General features: G+C 42.5%; 1 protein-coding gene across 4 annotated transcripts in view; it reads right to left on the reverse strand.

Moving 5' to 3' along the window:
- The window catches only part of LOC136845310 (sugar transporter SWEET1-like), a 164,159-nt gene that overhangs the window by 32,811 nt on the left and 114,114 nt on the right, over positions 1–17,234 (reverse strand). For all 4 annotated transcript variants that reach the window (XR_010855140.1, XM_067115523.1, XM_067115524.1 and 1 more), the window contains exons 2-4: positions 15,156–15,339; positions 13,731–13,806; positions 6,747–6,870 (exon numbers count right to left, since the gene is read on the reverse strand). Coding sequence is in view for 3 of the 4 variants with exons in the window: in XM_067115523.1 (XP_066971624.1) it covers positions 6,747–6,870; positions 13,731–13,806; positions 15,156–15,316 (361 nt within the window). In the remaining variant the exon portion in view is untranslated. The remainder of the gene's footprint in view (positions 1–6,746; positions 6,871–13,730; positions 13,807–15,155; positions 15,340–17,234) is intronic.

Consider the following 17,234-nt stretch of genomic DNA (forward strand, 5'->3'; position numbering starts at 1 on the left):
AGACAGAAGGAGAAAATCCTCTGCTTCCTCCCTCAGTGCCATGCCAATTACTAATAATTGTCCCAAGGTACTGTGAAAAAAAATTTTTTTAACACTGTTTTGACTTCAAGACAAAATTTAGAAGTGAAGAACTATTACACTTCTAGTGGGCTGATTGCTAAATGGAAGTGAGTGACATAATGAGCCTGAAAGCTAATGAGGTAGAGGCTATTCTGGCATCTTAGCTTTCCCTTAAAAGGTAGGCAAATCATTCCTTAATAAAGTTCATTAGAGATGAAAGACAATGCGTTCATAGACAGAGGGCGAGACAGGATCTTGTCAGGACACACTTGGTATGAATGGCCCTCTGATTATAAGGCTTTCTCAGGTAAAATCTGAAAGCTCAAACTAGACATTTCACTCACTCTCTCAGTGCCAGGGATGTCCGTCAATTACTTAAGGAGAAAACACAGATCCTGTTTCTTTCTAAGCCAAGAAAACATAGTGTTAAAGCACAGACTGTCTCCCTGAGCAGAATCTGCTCACATGTCTATAGTCTGAAGCTCACTAACTCATTTAGCATTTGCTAGGGCTACAAGGAACAGAGTTTTCTAGTCAAGTTGAGAGACGTGGAACGGAGAGGCTCAAAAGAAGGGCCTGTTAACCACTTGAAAGCTACGTCTGAACTCCAAGATACGGAGTTGACTCTGCTCTGCCTTGGAAGTCTTGATTGACTTAATAGGTTGCTAAGATCTTCATTAGAAGATAAAATTAGACCTCTGTGTTTAAATACTAAGCCTAGCATTGCTTTATGCCCCTTGAAGGTGGAAGAAGAGAGCCCCCTTGGCAGTCCTTGGGTATAGGAGGAGTTCCACTATCTGAGCTAAAGAGGAATTCACAGACGAGAAGTTAGCCCAATAAGATTGGAGTACTTGGCAAGAAGACTGCTGTCTGCATCTTGCAACAGTCTCTGCAGTTGGTCTTGAAAAATTCACTTCTTCCAGGCAAGCTTCCGGACAGTCTGTAAATCTGTCCGAAAAAAAGTGGCCCACCCTTAGTGGTATCTTTTGAAGTGAGGTTGTCCAAGTAGATATGGATTGTGGAAGGAGTCATGGAGAGTCCACCAACAACCATATCTGGTTCGGGAACCATTATTCATGGTTCAGAATGGGGCTATGATGGTCACTGTCACTTTGCGATGAGCCTGAAAACTTGTTCAGCTTTCCTTGGCCAAGTTGGAATGCTGAAGGGCGTACAAGTCCAGGATGGACCTAACTTGCAGCATAACGTAAGCTACCCATGCAAGAGGGTCTGGGATTGGAGAATGAAAAGAGCAAGGCAAAGGTTCCTTGAGGCAGCAAACTGGGCTAAAATCGGTCCTGTCCCATAGATTCTACAGATTCCACCAAATCAAGGGATCCAAGGTTCACTGAGAGGGGAAGAACATGCTCAGTGTGTCTGCTGGAACTAATTACAGGCAGTCCCTGGGTTACGATGGGTCTGGTTTTTATAACGTTCTTCCAAGGTTGTGTTTTTCCGTTTAAGCCTTTCAAATATATTCATCAGAAATTATTTCCCAGTTTACAACGCTGATCCGACAGAAGAAATATGGCTCCAAAATGGCATAATAATAAAAATTTGGATTTTTTTTTATGAAAAACTCAATAAAAATGCAGTTTACATTGTTTTCAATACCCCCAAAGCATAAAAATTAAGGTTTTCTTATGATTTTTAACGATTTTCGACGATTTTTCGGCTTAAGACGTGGTGTAGGAACGGAACCCCCACTGTAAACCGGGGACTGCTTGTAGTTAGCCCTGAAAAAGTCGAGGGACTGGAAAACTCAATTTTGATATGAGAGAGAGAGAGAGAGAGAGAGAGAGAGAGAGAGAGAGAGAGAGAGAGAGAGAGAGAGAGAGAGAGAGAGAGACTCCTTGCTTTCTTCTTCATGTGGTAAAGGACTGTGGTCTTGAAACAAGATTACAACAGTCTAGGTGTGAAATACAATTGAGAAGCATTGAAGCTGTAAGTGAAAAGCTTTCAGCTATCTGCAAGAGATGGGAATATACTTAGGACTGTGGTCTTGTAACAAGATTACCACACCCTAAGTGTGCAGTAGGGTCGATAAGCGCTGAAGCTGTAAGTGAAAAGCTTTAGGCTATCTGACAGAGATGAGAATAATATGTTTTTCCAAGGGCCACGTCCTAGAAACTACCCAGTTCCCCAACCCAGAACCTAGGCGTTTGAATGGAAAACACGGTCTGGGCTCGTGGTATGAAATAACTTCCCTTCCAAAGGTTTATGTTTGGACAGCCATTACTGTAGGTCAGACCTAATTCGGGTTTAAGGGGATAAAAAAAAAAGTGTCAAGCTGAGTTTCCCTGTCCCAAATGTCAAAACCTCCACTCACTTTCCTTCAAAGGTAATCGAAGAAATCAGTCGTCCAGGTAAAGACTGATATTCCAGAACATGAGGTCAAATGCTAGAGGAGTGAGTACTCGAGAGAAGGCTTGCTGTAAAGATGGCAAAATGCAGATCCTCACACTAGAGGACCCTGTCCCACCAAACAGACTTGAGATACTCCCAGAGTCAGGAGGGGACATGGAAGGATACTTCCTACACAACCTAAGTCTTCATCAACATGCCCTTGGAGATTGGATGACAGGATTATCTGGTTCATCTCTATTCTGAACTTCATCTTCTAGGAGGAAAAAGGGACACTGCAGGATGTGCAGATTCGCTGACGACTATACGGACTTGCAGACAACCAAGGAAATTTGCAGATCCTCATCCCCACTCACAGACAACCATGCGGACTAGCTGCTGACACTGTGGACTCTTTGACAGTCGGTGGACACTTGGACATTAGAGAGGACTCACTCATAGCACGTACTGGCCAAAGACATATGCAGAAAACACAGAAGTCTAGGCACAGGCATAACTGTGGGTTTGTTAAACTGAGACAAATCTTTCTGCAGAACAGACACAATTCTCTCAACTGCCTCCTGAGGGAAGAGGTGCTGTAGGCCCGGAGGCAAAAATAACAGGGTTGAATGCGACTGTATGACTCCCTCAATAGTAAAAGAGCACACAAGTTTTCTCTTTTTGAGTTTTCAAAGTAAAGAGCGGAAATCTCTTAAAAAAAAAAATCTCAAACATTCTTACCCACACAGGACAGGACTCAGAGACAAAACCGAGGCAATATCTCTCGCCAAAAACTTGAAGTCTTCTATCTTCTTAACCCATGCTCCAGTTGCCTAACAGAGGGAGCTTTCTTCACGAAGCTCAAAAACACTGGACATAAATGTCCTCATCTGCAAAGGACAAGACTCCTAGACACAAACTGTCATGGAGGTGGTGCCCAGTACTGAAAGGGGAACCTCTCTATATGCAGACGAATGCCCTCTGTATGGCGCTCAGATGCGGGAGGCTGATACTGAAGAATTGGTGCCAGGTTATCGGGGACTGGCGCCGGTCACTTGAAAAAACTGAAGCCAGGTGCTCCATCAGGAACTGGCACTCAAGAAAGAACCACAGTGTGTTCTAAAAAAAAACTGTTATCGTCGAGCACTCGGGAATTAGTGCCGAGTGCTCGAGAATTAGTGCCGGGTGCGCAAGGACTGGCTCCGGGCACAGGAAGGCTGATGCTGGGTGCTTGGCAGCTGGCGTCGAACTCTTGGCACCTGGCGCCGAGCATGCACAGCAAGTCCACGGGTGCTCGCGAGTCAGCGCTGGGCACTTGGAGACTTGGGCGAGCACACTGGGCTCTCTTGTGGGTGCCTAGATGACGATGAGGAGTGTTTCTTGTTTGATGGGTGTCTGGGCACCAAATACTGGCACTCTGGTGAAAAGTAATCCGGGCTGTGCCAGGCACTGCAACTTGGTTGAGGACTGAGAGAGGGATATCTCGTCCGTTTTGACGGAATAGGGGACAGCTCGTTGCTGCTACGTCATTTTAGGGGATGGGACATGCTAAGAAGACGCCTAGAACGCCTCATGTCGGGGCTCTCCGAGTCCAAAAACAACTGGTGGACACTAACGGAGATGCACTTCCAACGGCAGTCCGGGGGTCTTCCACTTAGCGAACTGTGAGCAACACGTTCTACCTTTAGGTGACTGCCCGTGAGCAAACCCGACCAAACTCCTTGGACCTTTGGTAAATCTTCTCCCTTCCACCTAGGAGCATTGGGGGGCACTCAGGAGGCACTGGAAGCTTGGAAATTGCTGGGCCCTTGGGTGCTGGGTGCTTTTGAGCTCTGGAAGAGTGTTTTGGTGCCAGATACTGGCACTCCACAACTGGAAGTTCAGGAGACAAGCTCTGTGGGCTTCTAAACTGGGATCTGTAGCACTTCAGGCGAACTAAAGCACGTGAATGCTCGGGAGAAGGGTGAACGGGGCTGCGCCAGGTACTGCAACCCAGTTGCGGGCTAGCGGAACAGTCTCCAGCATACTTTGGAGAAAAAGGAGAGGTGTCTCTATCATGACGCCTCTTCAAGGGATGAGATTCACCTGGGAAGCGCCAAAAACACCTTATTAGCACTAGAGTCACTATTGGAATCAGACGATAACTGGTGGGCGCTCACTGTGATGCCTTTCCAATGGCTGTCAGAATTACCACGCACTGGATCGGATGAGGGGGTGACTGCCCATGGGCAAACCCTGCTAACCTCCTTTGGACCTCTGGTATGTCTGCTCCCAGGTTCAGGGGAGTGTGACAGTAACCTTTGTCTGGGACGTCAGCAGGATGGACAGCCATCTCCTCCACTGGCACTGACAAACACTGGGACTTGTTTAATACTCTGCACTTTGTTCATAAGGACTTTAAGCGACTCACCCAACTTAGACACAGTATTAACTAAGAGATCGAATTTATAATCGAACTCCTCTCGAGGCTGGCTACGGTACCGGATCGGAAGCACAAGAGCCAGGAATAGTTGATGGAGAATTATTAGGAGGACTAAGGATGGGGGATAAAGCAAGGGCAGAAGGAATCTTACGGTCAATGAGTTGAATGTTAGTGACAGGCTCTACACTCTGAGCTGTACTCTTGGCTCTTACAGCTGCCTTCCTCTTCCTGTCTCTAACTTGTCAAAATGAGACCTGATAACCTTCCATTTCTTCTCATCCCATCCAACATACTCATCACAAGTGAGATTTATTGAACACTCTTGTCCTCTACATTTTGCACATATCATACGACTATCATGGGTTACTTTGGTCATTTGTGTCTTGCAACCCTCCCTACAATACCTAATACTTGATGAACTGGAATCGGACATCGTAAATACACTGTAGAAAATCCACTAGGCTAAGCTGACAAGCTACCAAAATAATGAGTACTTCACCAAATCGTTGGGAAAAGTGAAGAAAAACCTCAAATTCAACCACCAAACTATTTAATGTTGACGGTAAAGCCGGAAGAAAAGTAGTGACGATCGCTGTTATGTTGTACCTATTGTTCCCTGATAGAGGGCAGGATAGTTACCCACACTATAAACAAACAAATCACTAATGCGAACTTCAAATTTTTAACTACCATGTGAGTGGAAAGTATAGCTATGTAATTACTTGGTAAGTTACATATATGAAAATAAGTGATTTCTCTCCTTACTACATTATGCCCTTACACTTTTTCAGTTCTCTACAAAGGAAAGTATAAGATGTTCTAATCAATTCTTTACCAACAATTGTTTTGAAGTACACAAAGTTCCATCACCCAAAACATATCTCAATTCCTATCAAACATTATTTGAGACTTGCCAATATGTATTTGTCACCGAAAATATTGGTTCGGTAGCAAACACGATATTTAAGTTACAATATGCTACTTGTAAAGGAGAGTTAATCAATTGACTGCAAAATCGCTGTAGCGAAATATGATAAATTTGAATCAGATCTTAACAACAAAAAAATAAAATACTGATCCTGCAAGCTGTAGGCTTGAAGGTTACTTGAAATCAGCAATAATATTTCACTGAAATCCGCTTATCCAACCGGCTAATAATAAACAAAGCTGCTGCAAACACCTGATGTTTACACCAAGCATGACAGAAAGAGAATGAGGTTGTCTGCTAAGTCGTTCCTAGTATTCCTGTTAGTGGGTGGGACTGGTCACCTACACTAAACAACTGGAGCACTACTGTGAATTTTAAAATTTAAGCTGCTGCATGAGTGGAAACTATAGCTATGTAATTACTTGGTAAGTTACTTATATGAAACCTTACTTTTAATCCTTTGGGTGTCTTGAAAACGTAACCTGCATTTTTATTGAGTTTTTATAAAAAAACTCCAAATTTTGACCATTCTGCTGTTTTAGAGCCATATTTCTTCCATCAGATCGACGTTGTAACCCCGGAACATGCATTGTAAACCAGGAAATAATTTTTGATGAATATATTTGAAGAGTGTTGTAAGCTCGGAATATCGTAAACCAACCCTGTGGTAACCAGGGGACTGCCTGTACTGGTAATCCTGCTTTGTAAAAACACAGCCTGCAACACATGGACTATCTGTGTTAGGAACTTGGGAGACACTTAAGATGTGAAGCATATGATAAAGGAATGCAGTATCTAGAAATTGACACACAGTGAAAGTGGGGCCCTCATATGAATAATTGGTTTGTTATAAAATGAACCAACATTTGCTACATTTTAAATGACCGCAATCATTCAAGTTTGGAGCTATCATTCATAAACCACTTTATTTGAAAAAATAGAGTCCTGCCAATGTCATTTACAGTCATGTTATAAAAGGAACTAAGGACCTACCTGTGAAGAAGGTCAAATAGAGCATCGTGAGACCAACAGTGAACAAGACCATCATCTGACGTCTCAGTGCATACCAAGGTCCCAATGCAATGCAATACCTAATGTATATTAGCAGATATGTTGCCTGAAAGAAACATTCACATTTTACAAAATGTCTATAAATAATTAAATAAACTTAATTTTCACAGATAATAATTAAATAAACTTAATTTCACAGATAAAAAGAACACGAAGATTAAAAACATATAAAAAGACATAATTGAAAAAACTTTGTTTTACAGTGCATTATAACTGAAGCAACCCAATGCAGTCTAAAATTGAAAAAAAAAAATTGACATTCTGTAGATGTTATTACATTAATATTTTGTTATATACAGAGTAGTAAAATCTTAAACGTTACAGTACTGTAATTAGGCTAAAAGCTATACATTCTGGCTAATTTACCCTCCTAGACATTAAAATGTATTTTTATAATAAAATGAGGTTTTGTACATACTTACCTGGTAATTATATATATAGCTGTAGTCTCTGACGTCACGGCAGAAAATTGAAAATCGCGACAGCGCTAATGAATGGTCACGTGATACCCCTTCCCTTCCGCCCTCTACAGGTGAGTGAGAGGAACCACAACCCAAACTCTTCATATGTTTATGCCATACCTGCCCATGATAGGGGAGGAGGGTGGGCTTTGATTATATAATTACCAGGTAAGTATGTACAAAACCTCATTTTATTATAAAAATACATTTTTGTACATATAACTTACCTGGTAATTATATATATAGCTGATTGGCACCTTGATGGAGGTGGGCGTGGCAGCTAATATGAAAAAGTCTAGACAATTGTGAAAATAAAAAACACAATGATGGTTCCTTACCTGTTGAGGTAGCTGATTTGATGGATACTGCCTCTTAATCTGCTATCCTCAACTTGCACCAACTAGGTATATAGACCTGAGGGTTAAGTGCTGAGGGCTACATGCCAGTCGAGGGCTCACCGTGGACTATGCATGATAACCAACCAAATAAATGTCCCTGCCCAGGCCGCAGTACACGAAAAAAACACATAGAACAAGGGGTGTCACCAATAACCTGTACCTTAAAAATATTACCCAAAATGTAAGACTGTTGGGTACTCCTAGTCAATGTACCCCAGACATCCCAGAAAACAACAACGCTAACCTTAAGCAAGAGAAAGCATCACAAGGAAGGATCGACTTCCTTTATTCCCTTACCCAACACCGTGCCAGTCACCACAAATGGTCCCAACGTACTGCATCCATCATATATTGTCTCAATCTCTCTCAAATAATGAGACGCGAACACTGACCTACATTTCCAAAATGTAGCTTGAATAATTGAATCTAAGGAAAGATTCCTCCTAAATGCCAACGAGGTTGAGACCGCTCTCACCTCATGTGCTTTAACTTTAGAAATTTGAAGCTACACATCTTCTACCTGGTTGTGAGCTTCTACAATCAGGTCTCTCAAAAAAAGGAAAGAGCATTCTTCGAAAGAGGCCTACTCGGATCCCTCACAGAAACCAAAGATTAGGAGAAGGACCTCTCACTGCTTGAGTCCTTTCGAAATATACTTTTAATGCTCTTACTGGGCATAAAAGTCTTTCTTCTTCATCTGGTCCCACCAAATCCGAGACCAGGGATCAAAAAGGATCTCGGCCAAGGCTTAGACGGAGTCTCATTCTTTGCCAAAAAACTCAACAATGAAGAACAGACTGCCTTACCCTAGAAAACCCAATTCTCTTATCTAGGGCGTGCAACTCACTGACTCTCCTTGCTGTAGCCAAAGCTACCAAGAAGATTGTCTTCCTCGTAAGGTCACTGAAAGAGCAAGACAATAATGGCTCAAACTTACTGCCCACAAGCCATTTTCAAGACCACATCTAAATTCAGGAAACCAATCTCTCTGGAATTCTTGGATGCTTCAAACGATCTGATAAGATCTGACAAGTCCTTATCATTTGAAATATCAGGCCCTTATGCCTAAAGACTGTTGAAAGCATTGCTCTGTAGCCCTTGATCGGCGGCTAAGACAGCTTCCTATCCACACTCAGATACAGGAGGAAGTCTGCGATCTCTTCTAAAGTGGTCTTAGAAGATGATGTGCCAGTCTTTCTACACCACTCTCTGAAGACTGACCACTCAGCTTGATAAACTGCTGTGGAGGACTGTCTGCGAGCTCTAGCGATGGCTCTAGAGACCTTCCTCGAAAAACCTCTAGCTCTGAGGCAATGTTCGACAGTCTGAACGCAGTTAGCTGAAGAGCGGATAGACCTCCGTGAAATCTTGGAAGTGAGGCTGTCTGGTAGATCTACTCTCGGTGGTAAAAGCCTCGGAAGTCTACGAGAAGACTTATCAAGTCAGGAACCATTCCCTTGCTGGCCAAAACGGAGCAACCAGCGTCATACGCTGCGTCCTTGTGGGACAACATTTTTGTTAGAACTGATCTCAACATCTTGAACAGAGGAAAGGCGTAAAGGTCCAGGCCTGACCAGTCCATCAGCATTGCATCCACGAAGACTGCCCCTCGTCCGGCACTGGAGAGCAATAAAAAGAGGCAGTTGAGTTGTCTTCTTGGTGGCAAACAGATCTATGAGAGGGCGACCCCCTAGATTCCACAGTTGGAGGCAAACTTCTTGATTCAAGATCCACTCTGTTGAGAGTACTTGAAAGCTCTTGCTTAGCTCGTCTGCCTTCACATTCAGCTTCCTGGAATGAACCTTGTCATCAACGTCGTTTGGTTCGTTTTTCGCCCATAACAGAAGATCTCTCGCTGCCAGGTATAGCGAGAACGAGTGGGTCCCCTCCTTGCTTTTTATGTATACGAGAGCTGTTGTATTGTCTGATTGGACAATCACTGCCTGGTTCCTTACCACCTTCGAAAATTCTAAAAGGGCTAAATGAATGGCCTTTAATTCCTTCAGATTGATGTGCCACCGAAGTTGTTCTCCCTTCCATCGGCCTGCTGTTTCCAACTTGCCCCAACGTGGCTCCCCATCCTAGATCTGAAGCGTCTGCACACAAGATGAGGTTGGGGTTCTTTAGGAACAGTGAAATTCCCTTCCTGAAGTTTCTCTGAGAGTTCCACCAACTGAGGTCTGCCTTTATCTCCTCTGAGATTTGAAAAACAAACGAGTCCGGGCTCTTCTTCCTGTCCCAGACTTCTCTTAAAAAGAACTGAAGGTGGCCTTAGATGTAGTCTCCCCAAACTCACAAAAACGGTTCTAATGGAAGACAACTTCCCAGAAGGCTCATCCACTCGTTGGCCGAGCACTGGGTCTTCTTCAGAAAATCTCGCAGACTTTCAACAGGCACGACTCTACCCTCTCCACCGACAGAGAAGCCTGAAAAACTACTGAGTTCATCTGAACTCCCAAACAGACTAATTCTTGAGATGGCACCAGATGTGACTTCTGCCAATTTACCAGAAGTCCCAGTTCTTGGTTAGATGAAGAGTCTTTTCCAAATCCTTCACACACCTTTCCTTTGTCTTCATGCGCAGGAGCCAATTGTCTAAATAAAAACTGTTCTGATCCCCAACAGATGTAGCCACTTCGCCACTGATGACAAAACTCTGGTGAAAACCTGGGGGCCGTCGAGAGGCCGAAGCACATTGCTCTGAACTGAAACACTTCGCCTTTGAACACAAAGCTTGAAGGAACTTCCCTCGAAGCAGGATGGATCGGGATGTGGAAATATGCATCCTGGAGGTCGATGGATACCATCCAATCTCCTGGAAGAAGGGATGACAGCATTGATTGAGTGGTTTCCATCACAAACTTTGTCTTCTTGACAAACAGGTTCAGCGCTCACATCTAGAACTGGCCTCCAGCCTCCTGACGCCTTTGGTACTACAAAGAGACGATTGTAAAATCCTGGGGGAGAAAGGGGGAGAACTTTCTCTATTGCTTCTTTCTCTAGCAAAGCTGACACCTCTTTCTCTAGAGCACAACATTTCTCTGAGTCTAGAGAATAAGCCATTAAGACCACTGGTTCCCTGGACAAAGGAGGGTCCTTCAAGAATGGAACTGAATAGCCTTCCTTTAAAACCGAGACTGTCCAAGGTTGTGCTCCCCTTTCTTCCCAGACTGTCCAGAAAGCTGACAGTCTGGCTCCTACTGGTGAGTGAAGGGAGGCGCTCTCACTTCTTGTCGGAGGGTTTGATCGCTTTAGGTACAAAACGACCTCTCCCTCTTGATCTGGGAAACGATTTAGCAGGGCTCTTCCACGAAAGGGCTGACCTTGAGATTTTTCCGTCGACGTTGTGGGCGAGCAACTGTTGAAGGCAACGGTTTAGGCTTCTTGGTGGACTGTGCCAGCAAGTCTTGAGTTGCCCTCTGTTGAAGAGTCGAAGCGATCTCAGATACTATTTCCCTCGGGAAAAGATGTTTCCTATCTAAAGGAGCGAACAACAAAGCTGACTTCTGGGACCGAGAGACACCTTTAGTGGTGAAAGAACACCATAGTTCACGTTTCTTGAGAATTCCCATCGTAATCACGGAAGAGAGTTCCATAGCCGCATCTCTAATGCTCCTGTCGATGCAAGCTAACACGTCGGACAGGGAAGCGAACTGATCGTCCTGAAGGCGGAAGCTTTAGTTTCCTTCCAAGAGCTCCAACCGACCAATCGAAACTTATAACTTCCAAAATCTTAAAAGCATTCTTGCAGAGGTGATCAAATTCCGATGTGGAAAAAGAATACTTTGGCTGAATTAAGACCGACCTCCTGGCCAAATCTACCAAACTAGAGAAATCTCCTTGGGAGAGGCAGCTACTCCCAACGAGAAAGATTCTCCAGTCTCGTATCAACCACCACGGCGAGGCGACAATTTCGAAGGGAAAACAAAACACAGTCTTCCCTTGTTCCCTCTTCTCTGCAAGCCACTCCTCCATTTTCTTCAATCCTTTCTTGGCCGAAATAGAAAGAACTAATTTGGTAGCCTTGAAGTGTCTGTCCTATTATCACGAGCGTATTGAAGTTCGGAGAAGCTGGAGATACTGGTGAAAAGGAATCCGGAAAATTCTCAGAAAATACTGAAGCAGTTGCTTATAGCTCGATAAAGGCTTCTCTTTCTCTGGTTGTACCTCCGCCTCCGATTCAAGCAACATCACCACCAGAAATCGGAGAAAGAGCCAAGGATCTAGATGGAGGAAGATTCGTCTTCGAGGAGAATGCAGCACAGATCGCTCGTAGGAAGCCGCACATTCGATGAAGGAGGATCTTTGAAATCAAGCAACTTGCAGTTCGTTCACGGAAGGATCACTTTTTTCCAATCAAGCTTCCTATTCATTTCCGCCAAAAACAAATCTTGAGGCAAGGCGGAAGAAGGAGAATGCGGAACTGAGCGAGCCACGGTGACCGCAGGTGTTGGAGCTTGACGAGTCACCAGGAGAAACAATTTTTGACGCATGGCGCATGGCGCCAGGAGGATAAATGGCGTGGCGTATGGCGCGATGAGCCAGGCGAAGCGAAGGATGGCGCATGGCGGCGTGGCGCTAGATGCAGCAATCACGCCAGAAGCAGCAACAACAGGCGAAGACAACACCACTCTCTTCTTACGCAAGCGTCTCGGCGCTTCAACACATGCCTCTCGTCTCCCGAATCAACGGAATGCGAAAAACATTCGGGCTCCTCCCAAAAACTACACGAAGGAGGTTGATCTTGAAGCGCCACTCTTTTCTTGGGAACTGCCAAAGGAGATGCCAACCTAGACCTCTTGAATGGTCTCGAGACATCTTTACTGCGCCAACCTCTCTTAGGCGAATCCTCCTCGACATACTCGAAGACAAATACCTCCTTGATGTGCCTTTTCTATGGCTAACATCTGCATCCTGGGAAGCGGCAACAGGACTGCTTGAGGGGCCAACTGCTCGGGGGCAGGTCCCACTCACCTCCCTTGGGCTTTCGACTTGCCTCCTCCCTGGTGCTGGGAGTTTGACAGAGGTCCAGGCCTAGGAGAATGAGTGGGCCAGAACAGCCAGCTCCTCCACTGCACTATCACAAGACACTGCACTTCTTACTACCAAAGACTTACTCATCTGCTCCATGGCAGCAAGCATCACACTAAAACGCGCATTCATCTGCGTCTTAAGACTGGCCACGGTATCGGGTTCGGGAATAACGGGGTCTGGGATAGGAGATTTGTTAGAAGGAATATCAGGTTAGTAACGAAAAAGATACATCCTGACTATCACGGAGGATAAAGAGGAAGTCCTAGCTGAAGCTTTTCTAGCTCTCTCTTTTGAAGCCTTCTCAGATAAGCATTTAAAATCTTCCATTCTTCCCTGACAAATCCTTACATTCTTCACAGGTTAACGATGCCGAACAAACCTGTCCTCTACACCTGAACACACACAGAATGAGGGTCAATGGTAATTTTCCCTAATCTAGTTTTGCAGCCCTTGCTACAAAACCTATACACCGAGGGACCAGTGTCCGACATAATGCTAAATAAGGAAGGCGGGGATGAAAAAAGCTAAGCACAAACAATGTCTGCCAAAGATTCAAATCAAACAATTGTACATCACCAACAATGTCCAACGAAAGAATCAGCGATAATTCTCTGCTAAGCTGCACCGGCTTACCGGTACCACACGGCAGAAACATACTGAAGAGTTTGGGTTGTGGTTCCTCTCACTCACCTGTAGAGGCGGTGGGAAGGGTATCACGTGACCATTCATTAAGCGCTGCCGCGATTTTTTCAATTTTCTGCCGTGACGTCAGAGACTACAGCTATATATATAATTACCAGGTAAGTTATATGTACAAAAAGTGTAATTTTTAAGTGCAGGGAATACTCCACATATGAAAGTGTAGGGGAGTACTTGTATCGGAACAATTGTAATTTTTAGTCTATAAATGATTTTGATAAAAATTTTGAAAATCTTGTCCATGACCGTAAAAACAAAATAAGGAAAATCATACAAAAGCAACTACTGTACATTTCACAACATGACAAACTTACTTGAAGAAATAATCCAACTCCGTTGGTTACAGACATGGATACATCATGTAAAACCCATCCATATGATAACCACATACTGTAATTAGATTAAAATATGAAATTAGTAAGATAAATAAATCCTCTATGTCATTCAAAGACGTAAATCTCAGCCTTGAAAAATGAAAAAAACGGATACACTAACAGCTGCTTCATGGTGAAGAAAATGTCTTTAGTTTGCCTCACAAGCTGCTTCTATAGCATTAAAAGTATCTGTAAAATAGGTAATAGAGTTTTAAATACCAAAATTAAAAACTAAATACAACTGTTTCCTCAAATTACTTTACAATAACACAAAGTAGTCCACGAAAACACTGAGCAGTGTTACACTCACACGAGGAGCTGCTGCCCCAAAACAATCAACCTAGTCTGATGTGCATTCACTCTTTGTTTAGGGATAAAAAAATATCCAGATGAATTATGAATCAGGGATTTGATTTACAAAAATCTGGCTATAAAGTCAAGCACTGAGGCACTTCCAGCCATTCAGTGCTTAAGAAAATGAGAGGAGGAGTTGGAATGGCTGGACAGCAAGATGGGAGAGAGTTGATAGGAACAGAGGTAAAGTGAAAGGCTAAAATGTGGATGTAGCTAAGGGCTGAAGGGATGCTGCAAACAACCCTTTAGTAATGCCTGTAGTGCACCACGAGGTGCATTGATGGGACGACCCTCCCTTACAGGGTTATGAATTGAAGAGGAACTATTAGTAGTCCAGATGACCTTCACATAATCTTTACAGGAACCTAACATAAGAACAGTAATGCACTATATGGTATTTACTTTTTTAGACAATTACATAATTACATTTTATTATGGGATATATTAAATTTACCAAAGCTTGAAGCAAAACAGCAACGAACAGTGCCAGAAAAAAAACATGGAGTAGACAGACTGACAGAAAGAGATCTATGCAATTGTTTACTAAAGTGCAATTTACATGAATTTTCACATGAACTGAGAATATTTGTGTAAATTGAATGATCTTCACTAAGGTATTAATGACAACAAAGAAGTTATTTGTACAAAATAGTTTTTATCCTTTAAGAACACAGTGGCTTTTCTGTACATAATTATGTAACAGCAACATTCTCTGGAAGAAACCACTATAACAAGGTTGAAACATCACAGGTAGAATGACAGAGGCTGTCAATGCTGTGAGCATGTGAAAATAAGGGTTGAGCAGAAATTTGCAATCATAACAGTCTAACATAACTGGATTTTCAGCTTGGGTTGGGAATTTGGGGTTAAATGACATTTTTCAGTTGAAGTTTTAGTTTTACAGAATTATCAGTCAAGGCAGTCAGCTTCCTGGATATGTCAAAATTTGAATTGAGCTACTTAACCTCTAGCAAGCTTCAATACTGTAACTGTAAATTAGGAGGGACTCACCATGTTGAAAATACTCCGCCGACAAAAGGAAAGCCAGATAAATCTCCTGTGGAGCCCTGCTTCGCTATCTTAAAACATATATCAATGCCACTGAGAAACTGGATAATTGTCACAACTGTAGCTGTTACTGCTACAGAATCTTTGTAGTCGGCTAAATTCATTTTGTACTATATACTACAGTGATCTGCAAAAAAAAAAAACAGCCTTAAGCATTCATATTTTCATACTGAGGTCTCAATTGTATTCTAACATATTCTACTACTTGAATAAAAATAGAAGAGAATGAAGTATCCAGTATTCAAACAAATCACAAAAGCCATTTCCCAGTCTTGGAAACAATCTTCCTATTGGCGTTTAACCCTCATGAAGCAGTTGTATGACAGACGAAAACCCCTCCACTTCACAACTACACTTCATGTTCCTCTAATATCTAAAAATCACAATTTTTGAGAGTATATTGTATTTTTCCTAACTATACAAACCTGAGGTCCTTTACATTAGGAATTACTGTACTTATGGCGAAGCTGGACATGGCCATTACACTCTTGAACAAGGTGGTTAGGCAGTAACTACCATTAGGTAGGAGGGAATACCTGCTTGCATGGATGTAAACATTCCAGTCTGCCTTTCGTTCCAGGTTCAGATTGAGGGGTGGCATGAGGTGGGCATAATATGTAATGTAAAGGACCTCATGTTTGTACAGTTAGGAAAAATACATTTTACTTTCAAAAATTGTGATTTGTTCCGACAAAATATACAAACGGTCGGTCCTTTACATTAGGAAGACTCACTGGTTGGAGGGAGGAATCTAAGTGAATCTCCTGAACTGACTGGAGTTCTGCACACCTGGGCTACTCCTCCTGGTTGAAAGAGCGAGGAGTACCGTGCCTCTGACATATTGATTGGAGTGTAGGAAATGCAAGATCAAATGTCAGATACTGGACCTTTTGCATGAGTGAGGAAGCGTAACTCATACGAAATAGGCTGGGAAGAATCTAGAGTTGGAGGCAGTAAGGAAAAGCCGAGATAGGGTTAAAAATCAACATTACTGGTGAAATCTAAGACGACGACGAATCCCTGATGGTCGGCGAAGCAAGAAAAGGAGTTTTAGTCAAGACATGCAGGATATGACATGCCTCCAGTGAACTACAGTGTTGGTATCGAAAGGTGAAAAGACAAGATATAGTGGAAGGAAAGGTGAAAAAGTTCCAGAGAAACAGTGGTAACAAGCAACAGTTAAACAGAACGACAACAGAAATAAGTAAGTCGTACACTCTGAGTGTATGAAAACTTTTTTGATGTTCTCTCTCTCAGAAGGTATAAAACTTTTATAATTCTCTCTCAAAAATTTTTAATGTTTGATAGATAGGAATCTTTAATAACATAACATTCTTTTGATGAAGTATTTTTTGAATACTGTTATGTATTTGTGTATAAATTTTTTTATGATTTTTAAAATACTGCTGTAATATGCAGGATTCATTTGATGTATTGTTGAATGCTATTAGAAATAGACATTACAATTTAAGACCAACAACAGTTAGACATAGTTGAGTTCCAGTGCCAAGTTCACGAATATCATTAGCTCAAGAAAGTACTAACATTAATAACACAAATAGCAATAATAATAATAATACTAATAATACTAACACATTTTTTAGAACAATTGTTATATCATTACACAAATACATGATTCTGTAGAAAAGTTGAAAGTTCAAATCCTGACAAAAATAGGCTAGAATCATATTCTGTGAACCAGTGGCTAGCTGATGCAGACAGTCGCATATCTACAGGAAGAATAACAAATGAAAGAACTAAAATTAACGAAGCCTTGCTTTTCGTTAGTTCAGAAAGCGGTGATGCACATAGAACTTTGAATTCAGTTAGATTCAGCTAAATAACCACATAGCCTACACTGAATTTAAACGCATTTGTTTATCAATCTGGGAACCAGAAAGTAAACGTGATGCATCATATAATATTAATAAATTCCTTACCCAGTATTTTGATGGAGAATCCATAGCAAATCTTCACACAGATGTTGAAGAATTGACACACAAAGTGATAGAAGACTTAAGG

The sequence above is a fragment of the Macrobrachium rosenbergii genome, chromosome 13, assembly GCF_040412425.1.
Source record: "Macrobrachium rosenbergii isolate ZJJX-2024 chromosome 13, ASM4041242v1, whole genome shotgun sequence".
Classification (NCBI taxonomy): Eukaryota; Metazoa; Arthropoda; class Malacostraca; order Decapoda; family Palaemonidae; genus Macrobrachium; species Macrobrachium rosenbergii.